The sequence below is a fragment of the Metarhizium robertsii genome (assembly GCF_000187425.2).
Source record: "Metarhizium robertsii ARSEF 23 chromosome Unknown MAA_Scf_4, whole genome shotgun sequence".
NCBI lineage: Eukaryota > Fungi > Ascomycota > Sordariomycetes > Hypocreales > Clavicipitaceae > Metarhizium > Metarhizium robertsii.
The window spans coordinates 427026-442327 of NW_011942182.1; the positions used below are offsets into that span (position 1 = coordinate 427026).

The window sequence follows — 15302 nt, forward strand, 5'->3', positions numbered from 1 at the left end:
GTGGTGTTGCGGGCGCCGAGAAGCCTTGGAGAGCACTGACTTCATTCAGCGATCTTCTGACATGCAGGCGCTTCTTCATAGCTTGTCCAGACGATTGTCGTTGTTTGTTCTTGCGACAAATTAGTCATAAAGGGCTCTGAGCTTCCGACGTACGCCGTTTCAACTACCTGTCATTGTCTACTAAACAGAATGAGTTCGACCGCTGTCACTGCCTTGATCCCTATCTAGGTAGGTTGGATTGCATGTACGTACCCGTCATGACTTTTTTTCTGAACTTTTCCTTTCACCCTGCTCATTCCTGCTTGCTTGAGGTGTACACCCCTTTTGTGAATGCGACCGGCACTGGCCTTGTTTCCGATTGTGAACTCTGCGCTGCAGTGATTGTCCAGAGGTCCCTTTGTGTGTGAGCAGAGCTGTTCATCATCTGAACACTAATGGTAAACTCAGCACGGCCCTAAAAGTAAATTCGCTTGGCACAGTGAAAGAGCGCTTATGGTGTCCAATATCCAAGGCGTAGTAGCTATGCAAGATGGCTTGTAATATTAAACAGAAGCAGCCGACTTGAAATGAGCGATTTAGCTAGTCGAACGGATGCCTACCCGGTATTCACTAACGCTCAAGCAGTTCCATGTCACTGCTTGAGATCTGAAACAAGTACTTCAAACTGGCCTTTGTTCGTCACCTTGGCCGCGTAATCTAAGAGAGAATTAGCCCGGTCGCAGGTCAAACGCCGAAAGAGATCCAAAATGCCGGTGAATTGCGCGTGCTACTCTTGCGGGCCTAGAGGGCTATTCTCACCAGTGCGAAACATGTGCCTACCATTCCCAATGAATATACACATAGAGACTACCAATACAGTGTCCCTTGTGACTCCAACACCAGTCAGTATGCCTACTAAAACATGGGCAGATGGAGGGAACTGACGACATGGTGGCATTTCGCTCTCGAGCTTGCTTCACGGTCGTAGGGGGGATTCAAACGACTCATCGTTCGCCGGTAGGGCATTGCACGAAGCAGCATATGTTGAAAGTTCCGCGTGGCGTAAAGCGGCTGGATCGTGGCAGACGGAGTAATTCGCGTGGCAAGGCATTTGGATGATGCGCGGTGGCCAGTGCCGAATATCGTATGGCCGCGACAAATTGGTTGCGCTCGTCATCTACGCGAGACTGCGCGGCACCGAACAATGCCATTGCACGCCTGGAGCTGTACCATCTCTGTTTGAACAGTGCGAGACTGTCATGCAGCCTCATGCTTCCCCGAGTGTTGGCATTCTTCCGGCTAGAGCTGTGGACTCGAATGGCAGACGATGACTATTCGCGCAGAGAGAGCACGTTGCAGCAGCAACATTGAATGTACAGACGGCGACAGCGAATGTACATACATGTAGGGCTTTGAACCAATTAGAAGGCTGCACATGTGAGTTTTGAAAGGCCCAGATGTCAAGTCTGGTGCAACGGCTGTGCCTGGGCTAGGCGAGCAAGGCCGCGGGGGGTCACCACGTGACACCGTACGTCATTAGTGGAGGTTCAACCAGCCAGGCCCAACTCGGCGAAGTTGCAAGGCAAGCATTCCCATCAAAAGATGCTCGTTAACAACCAAGTGTTTCACTTGGCCACTTATAATGTTCCATATTCCGTTTGGGACAATAGACTCGGTGATTGTTGTCTAAATCATTTAATGTGGCAGGCATGTCCTTTTTCTCTGCGAGGTCAGTTCAGGAGTAGGCAGTTCAGTTCTATTTATAGGATTTCCAAGAGCGCACTCTACGTAAAAAGAGGGCTCCATAAGGCTGAGCAACTTGGTACTCCGTAGTGCTAGTTATATTCGTTGACAAAAGTGTCCGCAAATCGACGCCTCCGCCCTTTTGGCTCAAATGAATGATTGACATTATCGACAATATTTGCTCTAGACATTTCAAGGATGCCGTTGAGTTCCACCAGCCTACTTTGGACGCACAGGAGCCCCAAGCACGACCAAGACCATACACGTGACGAGGACATGTGCGAAAATAATATAAAGTCAAGAGCCCACAATATATGGGTTACAGGCCAGAAAGGACTTGTGCAGACTTGATGCTCGGCCGTCTTTGGCGATGCTGCTAGAAGGGTCAGTAGACAGTTCCGGATGCGGATGCAAGACCATCATCACTCCCAAGTGGCTGGAGTCGCACGTGGCCGCTGTTCAGCATGTTTGGACTGAAGCCTCATTGGTCTGTCGTCTTCCGAAGCCTCCCTGGGAGCTATTGTGCGATATTAGCCGTGGTGATTAAATGATGACAAACGGAAGAGCCCAGACTCGTTGGTGAGAGAGGGAAGGAGCCACCCGATGCAATAACTTAATTATGTGGCCGCCTGCAGTCCTCCTTGCTGCAGCCGCCCTGCCAACGCAAGATCCGACCAATGGGCGATTACAAATGCTGCCTGACTAATTAGCCACTAATCCCGCACCACATCTTCCCCGCGGACATGCCGACGTCGGCTCTGCAGAAAAAGTCACGGAAGTACAAGATACAAGATACCTCCTACAACCCCGGCACAGACATTTCTGCCGCCGCTCTCGTTTTTCACTTTTTGAAGTTGCCGTCCATCATCGCCCTGCAACTCCATCGCCACCACAGCGAGACGCCCTCGACAGACATCATGGCCCCTCACCCAGTCTTCATCGACCCCACGGACGATTTCGCACCCGTCCCCTCGGCGGTCCTGGCGGCGGTGGCGACCCCTGCGAAGCGCAATCTTCTGCTCGCCCCGCCGTCGGTGGCCGCTCACGAGGAGAAGCTGCGACAAGTCTTCACGGCCTTTGACCGCGCCAACACCGATCTCCAAATGCTCGACCGACTGTCCGCCGGCTTTGTGTCCCTGCCCCCCGCGACGTACGACCTGGTGCTCGTTCTCACCGACGCCGACGGCTCGCGGGCCGCCGAGTCTGCGCACCTGCTGAACCGCCACCTGTTCGCCTCGCTAGTCCCCGCCATGAGGGTCGGCGGCAGACTGCAGTTCCAGGGCGGCCAGCTCGGCGCGGCCGAGTCCAAAGAGGCCATTCTCTCGGGCCTCGTCGCCACGGACGGCGGGTTCGAGAAGCAAGAGGAGGAGGAAGTCGTCATTCCCCTGCGGCTCGGCAAGAAAAAGACCCCGGCGCCACTGCCAAAGTTTGACTTTGGCAAGCTGGACGACGACGACGACGAGTTGATTGACGAGGATGACTTGTTGGGCGAGGAAGATCTCAAGAGACGACCTCAAGCGCGTAGGTTCCCACGATGCGTAGCCGTCGTACTTCGTGTGAGATGCTAACCGTTAGTAGCGACCGAGTGCCAGCCCCAGAAGCGCCGCCGTCCGTGCAAGGACTGCACTTGCGGTCTGGCCGCCAAGTTCGAAGCCGAAGAGAAGGAGCGACGATCGCAGGCCAACGCCGGCCTTGAGGCTATCAAACTTGACACAAACGATCTGAACGAGTTGGACTTTACGGTCAAGGGCAAGACGGGCTCGTGCAATAATTGCTCACTGGGGGATGCGTTCAGATGCTCCACGTGCCCGTTCATCGGGCTGCCAGCGTTTAAGCCAGGTGAGGAGGTGCGCATCCTGAACGAGGTGCAATTGTAAATGTCATGAAGAGCATGAAAAACAGCGGCAACAGCAAAGGGATTGGCATGGGTTACGAATTGGACATGAGCCTGGGAAAGACTCAGTCATGGATGTGGCGTTTGGCGTTCAACTACCTCAAAGAAGCATATACATAGACTTGATTTAGCTAATGTGTAGCCCACCAAGGACTACAAATGACATGTACCGTGTCATGTGTTGGGTTGGATCAACCGACAATAGTCGACATGAGCAGCGGCAATATAGCTGTCAATTTTTCCGGCTTGACTATCCCCGTCGTGACGCATGTGTTTCATTGTTAAGGGGCAGTCAGCCCTTTGTCTACGCGCCTGGTAGACGCATTATGTTGTGTAGTCTTTATATCTCTACTTTATACCTCTATCCTTATATACATGCTTCTTAGGCCTATGAACCACAATCCCTAGTCACAGCCATTCAAGCTTGAAAGGTGCTGGTGTACCTGCACCGTTGTCTCCAATGCTGGCCATAGCGGAGAATGGCCATGGGAATCAACGCAAGCACCATACAGACAGCACCGAGTAGAGTACATCCCCAGCCGTGGCCGAGAGCCTGACTCATATGGACCGTAGCCAGCGGTAACAAGACGCAAGCCAAGCATCGAATAACAATGACGCCGCTCATCGCAGACGCCGAGTAGAGACCAAACGCATCCACAATGTATGTCATCAAGGGCACAAATGCCAACATTGGAAACAGCCGCATCAACGCGACAGAGAGGAGAAGGAGCATGAGCGGTAATTGGTTTGCGGCACACCAGCCATACAGAGCCACCGCAAGAGGCAGCAGAACAGCGCCGATAATCGTCACCGGGAGTCGGTACTCTGGTAGGCCGATTCCATTGTTGGCCTCGCGTAGCTTGACGTAGGTCTTATCCAGATACATCTTGGAAAGCATGATGCCGACAAAGGAGCCAATTCCTCGATACGAATCACAGTCAGCCTAGATTTTGCAAGGCGAAGCCAAGAGAGTGTCATAATTACCGTTTGCCAAGAAGGCTAATCCCGTCTCCGCTGCTGATAGCCCATATACCCCCTCCAAAACGCCTGGCAGAGTCACGGAAACGACGTAAAAGAGGGCGAATACCACGGAGCCAAACAGGGAAAGGCACACGAGGACCCCAGAGTCGAGCAGCAAGCGGGCAGGGCGCAAAACCGCGTCCAGCAGACACGACGAGCTCGTCTCAAAGCCCACGTCGCTTTCCGCATCGTCCACAGCCTCAACCCCCGGCACGCCCAGCTTCTTCTCGTCCAAGGACCTCGTATACGTCTCCCTGAAGCAAACCAAGAAGAGAAGCCCGCAAATGCCAGCCAGCACGGCGCCTATCCGCAAAACGGCACGCCAACCCAGCGTCTGCGAGACGACTCCGCCCAAAAGCGGCCCCAGGTTACCGCCCACGAGCGACGCAAGCATGACGATGCTCATGGCCGACCCCCTCTGCTCCGAGGGGAACATGTCGCCGATGATCGCTGGGTTCAAAACATTCGACGCGACGGCCATGCCGGCCACGGCGCGGGCGGCGATGAACATGGTTGTGCTTTGCGCCAGCGCCGACATGACGACGCCCGAGAAAAACACGGCGTTGCAAGCAACGTATACGGGATACCGGCCAAACATCTCGGACAGAGGCGCGATGACGAGCGGTCCCGCCGCCTCACCCAGCTCCCATATTGTGACTAGGAGAACGGCATCCGTCCTGGTGGCATTGCCGCCGTTCAGGTCACGTATGACGGTGTTGGCGACGGGAAATATCGATACGCAGTTGAAGGTGCTACATGGCCGTCGTCAGTTTCCAGCAACCGACATGGAGCAGGTTGGCGTGCGGGCGGCGGCAGATAGGACCAACATTGAACGTACACTGTAAAGGCGGCAAGCGCCAGCAAGGCCACTATCCGCCATTGAAAAGACGCTGACCATTCGACGGCATCGTCTGCGTCGTCATTGGCCCCAGAGTCGACGAATTTGGCGGGGAGAATAATTTGCTCGCGCTCCTCCACAAGTAGAGATGCGGCTTCCTGGCGATTCGCGGCCATTTTGCCCAGGGGCCCAGCCATTTCTTGGCAGCGGAAATTATTTAACTAGATTGGCCCGGGGGAACCGGGGGAATAAGAGAGGCAGCCGGCCTGTGCGGCCTCCCGCCTTCGGCAATAGTGAAGCGGTCTGCGCTGGGGTGAAACCATCCTGAGGTATCCCGCGTCTGAGCCACCAGCCATCTTATCGCCCGTTATAGCCGAGCAGCGTATCAATCCAGGACATTGGGATGCGGGTTTTCCGAGTTGGGAGAGTTGGGCTTGCCGTGATTTCCGGCAATCAGCTAGGACGTAACATTGAAGTATATTATAGTGAGGGCGACTGCGAGACGACGGACAACTGACTAGGACTAGGGTGCGCTGGATGGACGGCACACCGCTGCCGGCATGTCACAAGTACGTTTTGGATGCAATTTAGTCAACTATTTTATTGCCGAATTTCGAGAGAGGTCTGCATGGCCGAGGATGACGATTGCGGATAAATTTGTTTATCTGAAAGCGACGTGCTGATGGCAATTCGTTTAGCTCCATGTGTAGCCTGAATGATTGTCGTCTCACCACCGCTGGCGTTGTTACCAAGTCGCTTACCTACAGTCACGCCGCGAAGGCTGGAGGATGACATGATCATCGCTCACATTGAAGATGCGCAGATCATTTAATGGTGTGGGTAATCTAGCTGTTTACCATGGAGGAGAAGCCTCGAGTCTGTATCGCGACACAAGGTAGCATCAGATATGAGGTCGAAATTATGCGAAACCTTTACGGAATAGCATATGATTTTGGCAATACTCACCGGCACATGTCTAACCTCCCGTTGTCACAGGCCCGATTTGTAAGGTTTCCGGTCGGCCTGAAAACGGTCCAATATAGCAGTGTTACATAGACACGAGGTGGTTTAAAATACCCTGAAACCAGGTCACGCCGCCCACTCATGATCGGACTCGGGTTGTCTTTGCCACCTTTGGCAACTGTCGTGCAGAATGGTCGTTCCAGCTCTGCACTTTGTCGACTTATTCCGTCTACTGTCTGTGTCGTCCATTTCTCCCAGCTTGAATCTGGCCCCGCTTTGGGCCATTGAAGCAAACCTTCCTTCTGCCACTATGCTCCCTCAACCAGAATTGCCCGCGTTTGTCTGTGCCAATACTGCAGCCCGACGAGGTCGCGTAGTTCGGGGCGCTGCGCTTGGCCTTGTTCGGTCCTTGGATGAGTGGATTCTCTTGGAGTCAGACGGTGGACTGACAGGATCTCTTGAACGCTTGGGTTGTACGGGGTCTGTGGTAAAAGTAGTCAAGCTAGATGTAAAGCTCGTTGACGGGTCGTCACAGGCCAAGACCCCTAATTCCTGACTCCGATTTGGTGAATCACCCTCTGTGTATAAGTACTGGGGCGCCAAAGCCACCGCCCCGGTATCATCTTGCAAGGCATGCTGTCTATCCTCGGCGATTTGTTGCTGGAGCGTCTGGTCCGCATCCTTCCGGCCAGTGTGCGCCGAACGATCCTCGGGTCTTTGCATCTCGGGCATCTCGGGGTGGTCCGAGGTCTCTTCGTGTTGCTCGACAGGATCTTCCAGAATGACTACCAGCGCTCTTCCAGTTCTGGCATTGGCAGCCTGAATGAAGCTATCTCGGTGTCGTTTTGCTGAGTCTCTAGCGTTCCTAAATGCAGTCGCTCCACGCCGAAAGGTGTCAATACTGCCCGTCATTTGCCATCCATCGATCTGAGTCATGTGGTACTCAGGCCGTTCTTCCGCCATGGTAGGTGCAGTGACGTGATGTGCATACAGTTTTAATGTGCCATCGTGGTAGATTGAGCTGTACGTGTAGGCATTTCCGTCGTAGGTCGGCTCAGCCAGCTTATAGTTTTGCAAGGCGTGCATGGCTCGTGCCCCGTGTGCTCCATCGTAGCATGCCTGCTTTTCGGCGACGGAAACACTTCCACTTGGGCCTTTGGCTTCCAAGAAAAAGTTGGGTACTATTGGAACATTTGCATGTTTGGTGGGAATGACAAGCTCGTTGAGCTCACGCCTCACCACACTATGAAGGTCACTGGCTTTGGCTCCATCAAAATAGTCTGGCACCGCTTTAACTGTAGATTCATCCGTAAGTGATATGAGGTTGGTGAATTGTATATTGCTCTCGTTTGGGGTATTTGAGGTGACTGATGTCGCCGCCGTCGAGTTTGTCTGTCGACTTCGAGACGTAGAGGAGAGATAAGAGCGTATGTCTTTCTTCGGCTCAGAATACTAGATGATTACGATTGGTACTTGCAGTTACCAACTCTGTGTTGCGGTGGACTCTTACGCCTCGCAGGTGACAAAGATCTGGACCGCCGTGTCTCGCGAATCCGGCGAGATCTGTAGGATACACCTCAGGTAATATCGGCAGAGTATATGCGCTATTTCGACGGTTAAGCTCTCTTAGGGCACACGGCGTAAGCCAGATTTTTGAGAGGTTATCCCAGAATACTGGCGAGAAGTTGCCTTCTCTTTTAAGCTTGGCTTTCTTTGGGGGGGGATTACTTTGCGAGAGCTCAGGTATTTGCTGTCGCTTTCGATTCCGTGGTCTCGCCATGAGCCGCCCATGATTGAGGGATGAGAGGATGAAGGGAGAAAGGCAGGAGGCCGCAGTCACAGGTCGGGGGGTGATGTTGGTCTGAGCTGGCACTAGATGATGCAGTCAGCGATGCATTGATTGGGGTTGCACACGCCGTGGTGTTTAGTTGCTTGGTCTCTTGTCCAACCACTACGCGCTTGATTCGAGGTCGACATACAACTTGGCTCAGGGTGGGGCCAATTAGCCGTTCCCGACCAATCCACGTACCTGCCTGTATTACTAACCCACGTGGAAGCGTGAGCGCGAGCTTGTTTGTTGCAGCCCAGGATTTACCCCTTTGATCTACGGGGTAACTACTTGGCGGGCGGAAGAAAAGTCAGCTGGGAGCAGACACCCGGGCCAGAAGCCAAGTCTTTCTGAACGGATGCGGAATTCGTGCAAGACTGGGCGTTTCTGGATTAACTGCGCTGCACGAACGTGTTTTGATACGGATCACATATATTGGCATACCCTGCATGATGAACTGGGCAGCAATCAACAGGCCTTCATTGATGAGGTCCTTGTGAGTGTGACGCCGCGGGATCCCTTGATTCAGAACAAGATGGAGCAACGGAATGCATACTTTGAAGAGTGTGGTGTTCAGTTTTCTGATGGCGGTTGGAACACATAGAACTGTGTCAAGTTTTCTGTGCAAGGGCTACAATTGACAAATGAAATGGAATGACATTTCACCAGACATTATAGTAACATACGAAACGCTGCATTGATTGGCCATGTTTTGGGAAACTAGCAGGCATACGGAGTACATGACGTGGATATGGCTACTCGCCACGAAATTTATTAGATGGCCTCGGAGCAATACACGATCTTATCCCAGTGTCTCGACGCAGCGGAGGATAAACGACATTTTTCTCGCTCGGCTTACTTCGCGCGACAGCAGTATGCAAAGCGCCACGAAGCAGACCCTTGATCCACGCGGTACGGCACGAGTGCTCCGCACGCCTCATTCTGTCTTTTACATATTGCTTGTCGGTCGATTAAAAAATATTATTCTACGTCATGTGAGATGCTATGCTCCAGGTAGTTTGTGGTGTGACCCTTCGGAACCAACAACGTACGCACCACATGTCAAGGTCACTTCTAGATTGGCACCTAGACATTTCCCGGAAGTTTGGAGTGTCTTCAACGCCCGACATGTGACCCTAATAACTAAGCCTAGCATGGGTTGTGGATCATTGGCTCTGGGTTTGGAATAAAACGGATTAGATGTGTTATGTCTGGCACAGCTAGCTAGACGACTGACCACAAGGCTCAGCCCGCTACAATCGGCATGGACATTGTCGGCAAAGGCCTTGTTCTTCTCCCGTTACAGCTGAATGAATTCTTGCTCACGTCTATATAACGGCAGCCGCGCCTCCGTTAGCCGCGAACGATGAGCCGTCTCCGTAGCATTGCTCTCCAGGTGGACACCAGCGGTCATCGCCGAATGTGACTCGCGATCATTGATGACTCATTGTCAGCAATTCACTACTAGAGCCATATGCTGCCCAACGTTCTCGCTCTTGATGGTACTTTATCGGCATCCGTTTTTCGTGATTGTTGTTCTTATTAGCACAAGTCACATCATCTGGACAGCATAAAAACTTCGCAATCCTGGGAAAATGACTGACTCGAACCAGATTTGTATCCGACCGGAAAGAGAAAGCGATACGCAAGCAATCGATCTAGTCATTTCAGTCGCATTCACAAACGCCGAGCATTCAGACCACAATGAGCATCACATTGTCCGAGGCCTTCGTGAGGCGAATTGTCTATCCATCTCGCTAGTCGCAGAAGACGAGGCCACGCATGCAGTTGTCGGCCATGTCGCCGTCTCACCTGTAAATATCTCGGATGGCAGTGAGGATTGGTGCGGGCTGGGACCAATTGCCGTCTTACCGCAGTATCAAGGACGTGGTGTTGGGTCGTTGCTAATGGAACGGGCGCTCGCAAACCTTCAGGCTCGCCACAGCGCTGGATGTGTTGTCTTGGGAAACCCGAAATATTATACGCGCTTTGGTTTCAGGCCAGAACCTTCTCTGCGACTACAAGGGGTGCCGCCAGAATACTTCATGGCTCTCACTTGGCGAAAGCCAACGCCTACGGGGACTGTCTCATATCACCACGCTTTTGAGCTCTCTGCATAGCTTGCATGAATTTCGAAGAATATTGAACTTGTTGCGATTTGATTCCGGAGCCAAGTACTCCGTACACGGTGGAAGTACTTGTGCTGAGCGGGGTGGAATATTCATGCCGAGTGATGCCGCGGCTTCAATCACTTTGTGGTATACATAGTGAGTGACTGCAACAAGCTTCAGTTTTTAAATGGCACTTGACTGGCGCTACAATCGACAATGGCTCTTAATTTCCAGACTTCCCTATAATTTCAGGTATTACAAAAACATCATTTAAGAATTTGTCAGGAAGCTTATATAGTTGGAGTGTGAATGTAGGGTCTTCAATGAGCGAATAGATAGTCGTAACCACCAATTGCCAAGCAATAACAAATATCATATGTCTGACGCGTCACGATACTCAGACAGTCTCTTTTTCTGGTCTCTTCCTGTTTTTGGCTTGGTACAGCCCAATACTGTGTTATCAGATGTTACGCTTCCACGATACTCGCATCATGCTTGTAAGATTGCTTGACTGAAAAGCGAAACAAAAATCCCCTTAATAATAATTATAAACACGTATTTCTTTTCACCCCCATGTGCTTTTTGAGGTCCACATGAGGCAGTTGCCCCTTACGCTCTGTTTCGTCTCTCCGCTGTATGCAGTGCGGCCTACACCGTCTCTACCCATCTCCCACTCTCAGCACAACGTCGTCACAAAGTTGAACAGCCCTATTTGAGCACAAGTTGCATCATCTAATTGCAAGAGCTGGGCAGGTATAATTCTGGCCGCCAAATCGGCGCAGCTCAATCAGAGTAACCCGGCCTCCGCAGCTTGATAACAATGATGACGGGACCCAATATTAATTTTTGGTTGTTTCGCTCTGTAGTCAAATGAAATTACACGCATGATACAAGTATCGTGCAAGCGTAAAATCTAAAACAGTACATAATCTTTGGTTTTATTTGGCTACGTATCCTGTCAAGCGCCATGGAACTCATTGCTGACATTCAATAAGCCCATTAATGCGCCAGTGGCCGGTCGAGCTGAAACTGCCGAGAGAGAACTCCATACATCGACCGAAGCTAACAAAATGTCTGGTCCGTTCCCTGAACTTCCTCACTGGATAGGCACCGGGCATCTTATAACTTCTCTAAAGCATTTCTGGCCCACATCTAAAGCTTTATTCAGCTTGGCTGGGCCAAAAGGACGGAAGCGTTTCGCACAGCAGCAACGCCAACTTTCAGGGCCGTGTCAAAATCCACAGGACAAGGTTGGGGTTGTGAGTTTAAACTGGCTTGTATAGCAGTCATGTCCACGGTACAAAATGTCAAGGGCGCGAGTTGGGCGGCACCCCAGGTAACAATACCTGGAGAAATTAAGGATCTATTCCAACGTGTATGACTTCCGCAAACCATTATTAGTGGTCATTTCCATATCCACTTCACATTGTCAAGCAGTCCTTGCTATTATAATCCACTTCCCAGGGTCATGTAACACGTCAACGTCTTGTCAGTACAACGCGCGTAAGGTGTAGTGAGAAAGAATCATCTGTCCAATATCCCCATAACCATGGGATTTCTCTTGTGTTTTATGGGTATACTTCCAGGGCTTGAAACCTTCCAGGAACACCCTAGTAGTAGATCCCGCTGTTATGTAGCAGAATCCAGATGCTTAACCCCTGGCAATTGACGCCGCATAAGGTGGATCCTCGCGACGTACGTAACTCCTTTAAAAAGAAATATACATAAAACTATTAGAAACAGGTTTTCGTTGTGCTATTTACTGAATAATTTGGAAATATGCTATTCAACTCATGCAAATATATTATTCTGGACTCCTACTTCACTCTTCAACCCAGGCATCAGCTCGCTGTTGGAATTGGCGGGGTGCTGACAAGGAACACTCGACGAATCAAACGCCAATCTCCATCGTCGTGCTTGACTCGCAGCCGGAGCGCCAAGAAACTTTGATTGCATGTTTCATGTTCCTGACATTGAAGGGTTGTCTTGTTCAGTAATGCTCATGCCGCCCTTGCTAGCGTCCCGCCTGTCACTCTGCGCTCCATGCCAGATTCAGCAGGTAATACATACATTAGGTATGAGTAGCTTGCAAGTACTCCGTAAAATCATCAGATTTCGGCCAATGCCCCTGGCAGTCCCATTGTTTCAGACGGAATGATTTTCCCGGGGTGATGCTGCCAGAGGATGGTGAGAACTTGCCATAAAACTCGAAGCACGCCGTGCCTCTCTCACTGATGTTGACGTCTGTCCATTGACACATTGAAATCCTACTTGCGACACTTGTTGAAAACACTGCTCAAAATGCATCCATCATCTTTTATCGCGACTCTGGCCTTTGCAGTCGCCGCAATGGCATCACCCGCCTGCAAAATGCCTACATATGAACCAAACCCAGACCCAAACCCAATTCCAGACACAATTCCGGACACAATTCCAGGCCCGAACTCGAATCCAAACCCCAACCAGAATCCAAACCCAAACCCGAATCCAGACCTGAAGCCGAAGCCAGACCAGAAACCGAAGCCAGACCAGAAGCCTGATCCAGAATCGAGCACAGCCCCCCCGTCTGGTAAAGACATGGGTGGCACAATATACTTGGAAAACTTAGACCAGTGCCGAAATAATTTTTGGACGAGCGGAGCATGCGAGCTGAAGGCCAACTACCCGAACAGCAACCCCAACAACAAATATTCTTTGGTTGCGCTGCCCTCGGTCGAATTCGACAAGTGGGGGAAAGACAAGGTCTGCGGCAAGGTTATTACCATGACGTACAATGGTATTACCCAGCAGGCACTGGTTGCGGACAGGAACGCGGGCGCCAAACCGTCAATCGACATGTGCACCGACGTGTGGGAGAAGTTTGGTGTGGCTGTATCAGTCGGCAGGCTTGAAGGGGGTATCGACTGGTCAATTGCTGATGCCTAAGTGTACATGAACCCAAGAAGGAGCATTGAGGAGTGCCTGTTGTAAGAGTGAGTGATTACACACCATCATGAAGGAGACAATTATAGGTATATATAGCACTGTGTGTGCGTCTTCACAGTTGGGTGCGATTTTCTGATACCGAATGAGTTTCGGGATAGATGCCGTCTGGACGGATCGTCATCTTATTCATTTGTATATTACTTATAACCAATTTGCCAGTAGCCTACAGATACCTTTTACACTTTATACCATATTGATATTGGTAGTTGAGATCTGGAAATCAACCACTCCTCTAGATCATAAAAACTGGGGCATGACTCTGAATTGCACTATTTGGCATCAACTCTGCCAGAAAATTCCTATCTGGCCCATTTTCTGGCATCAACTCTGCCAGAAAATTCCTATCTGGCCCATTTTCTGGCATCTACTTCAGCAAATGCATTAGTTTTGACCATAAAAGTAAATACGACAGGCCCTTGCAACAGGGATGTGTTAACTGGAACTTGGAAGTGCAGCATCCTGGTACAGGGTAGGAATAGAGCGGCGATTTCACGCCTGCAGTATGGATTTTATATTTGCGTACGCTTTACTAGTTCCGTATCCAAGTTTACCCAGGGTAAGGGTATTAATATGCATTATGTCTTGCAAATCACTGCCTAGAAAAAATGGCACTCACAATCCCCTACTAAACTAGCAGAATGATGCGAAAACAAATACTTTCTTAGCTACTCTGACTCGCAGATGGCATTCTACGTTATCGTGGCGCCCCGTAAATCCACAGGGCGAGCGCCAGCGCAATACAACTCCCGACCAAGCGATGCTTCAAATTCGGCTATTAGCAGCTTCCTCAACCGTTATCAAGCCAGCGGCAATTTTCTTGCAGGTTTCTAGGATGCTATTCCAATCACGAAAAGCCACAAAAGGAACCCCCTCTCTCTCGCACCAAACGACAAGTCCTATAATGAGTTATCTCATGAACACACCTACTCATACGGCGCAGCAGCAAAGGCTTACCTTTGTCGGCTTTTGCAAAGAGAAGATCTGTTTCCTTGGCTGCGGAAAGGTCAGAAACGCCGTCACCAGCGTAAAAAAAAATTGGCCGGTCAGGTAGAGAAGAATATTTGCGGATTTCGAGCGACTTGTCGTGGCCATGATGACTATATTCTACTTAGCAGGTATATCCACAGTCGCGGCAATGGCGTCTTCCAGGCAGACCTTTCGTCATGGAAATCAATCCGCCACCCGCCCTTCTCATCAATGCTCTTCCCGTCGCGAGGCACCACATTATTACCAATAATCTGGATATCCCAACCTGGTCCGAGGAGTGAATCTAGTAGCGTTCGGATCATCGGTACCGTTCCACTGCTGAGGATGACGATGGGAATGTGGTTTTGCCGAGCCCAGTCGTAAAACCCTTTGAAACCAGGGTCGAGCTTGATATTCTGGCGCAAAAGATCAAGACACTCATTGTACGGGGTCGTGATACTATCAAACATCTCGAGGAAGCTGTCGCGGAAACTGATCCGGTTGGCCATCACTTCTTTATAGAGCTGCTGACGACGCTCGGGGCCGAAGCCGAGATTGTCCACGAGATAGTCATTGCAGTCATCCGTGGTAATAGTGCCGTCAAAATCGGTGAAAAAAACAAACCTTGGGCTCTTGGTGAATGCAGGAAAATTGGAAGTGCCCATGATGATTTGGTGAAGTCTACAACAGTCAGGCAAGGAGAAATGGAAGAAACATCAAGGTTGTGTAACAGAAAGATGGCGACATGCAGCTATTAAATAAGCCCTGTTGCACTCCTGTTCCGTGAGATGGGAAATGATATCATTCTCCTATAAGCACCCTCGTGAATCAACACCTGATGTACGCAACACCGTCCTAATAGCCTACACACCGGTTCAGACTTTACGTTGAGTGATGGTATCAATATCGAAACTATGACTCTTCGCAACTTATGACGCCATTTGTGCCAAGACTTGGCCTATGAGTCACTTTGTC

General features: G+C 50.8%; 6 protein-coding genes across 6 annotated transcripts; 3 read left to right on the forward strand and 3 right to left on the reverse strand.

Moving 5' to 3' along the window:
- Positions 1-2465: 2465 nt before the first annotated feature.
- MAA_09487 (Anamorsin) lies at positions 2466-3599 on the forward strand (the record flags this gene model as incomplete). Its single annotated transcript, XM_007827485.1, has 2 exons — positions 2466-3243; positions 3301-3599. The coding sequence occupies 2 exons, from the start codon at positions 2466-2468 to the stop codon at positions 3597-3599; spliced, it is 1077 nt and encodes a 358-aa protein (XP_007825676.1).
- Positions 3600-4034: 435 nt separating this feature from the next.
- MAA_09488 (MFS transporter, DHA1 family, multidrug resistance protein) lies at positions 4035-5650 on the reverse strand (the record flags this gene model as incomplete). Its single annotated transcript, XM_007827486.1, has 3 exons — positions 4035-4537; positions 4601-5388; positions 5475-5650. 3 exons carry the CDS (start codon positions 5648-5650, stop codon positions 4035-4037), a joined length of 1467 nt encoding a protein of 488 aa, XP_007825677.1.
- A 1105-nt stretch (positions 5651-6755) lies between these two features.
- Positions 6756-8217, reverse strand: MAA_09489 (uncharacterized protein; the record flags this gene model as incomplete). Its single annotated transcript, XM_007827487.2, has 2 exons — positions 6756-7889; positions 7948-8217. The coding sequence occupies 2 exons, from the start codon at positions 8215-8217 to the stop codon at positions 6756-6758; spliced, it is 1404 nt and encodes a 467-aa protein (XP_007825678.2).
- A 1643-nt stretch (positions 8218-9860) lies between these two features.
- Positions 9861-10385, forward strand: MAA_09490 (GCN5-related N-acetyltransferase (GNAT) domain protein; the record flags this gene model as incomplete). Its single annotated transcript, XM_007827488.1, has 1 exon — positions 9861-10385. One exon carries the CDS (start codon positions 9861-9863, stop codon positions 10383-10385), a length of 525 nt encoding a protein of 174 aa, XP_007825679.1.
- Positions 10386-12677: 2292 nt separating this feature from the next.
- Positions 12678-13301, forward strand: MAA_09491 (Barwin-related endoglucanase; the record flags this gene model as incomplete). The annotated part of the gene is made up of 1 exon (XM_007827489.1): positions 12678-13301. The coding sequence occupies one exon, from the start codon at positions 12678-12680 to the stop codon at positions 13299-13301; it is 624 nt and encodes a 207-aa protein (XP_007825680.1).
- Positions 13302-14123: 822 nt separating this feature from the next.
- MAA_09492 (Phosphoserine phosphatase) lies at positions 14124-14992 on the reverse strand (the record flags this gene model as incomplete). Its single annotated transcript, XM_007827490.1, has 3 exons — positions 14124-14257; positions 14316-14458; positions 14517-14992. 3 exons carry the CDS (start codon positions 14990-14992, stop codon positions 14124-14126), a joined length of 753 nt encoding a protein of 250 aa, XP_007825681.1.
- Positions 14993-15302: the final 310 nt, after the last annotated feature.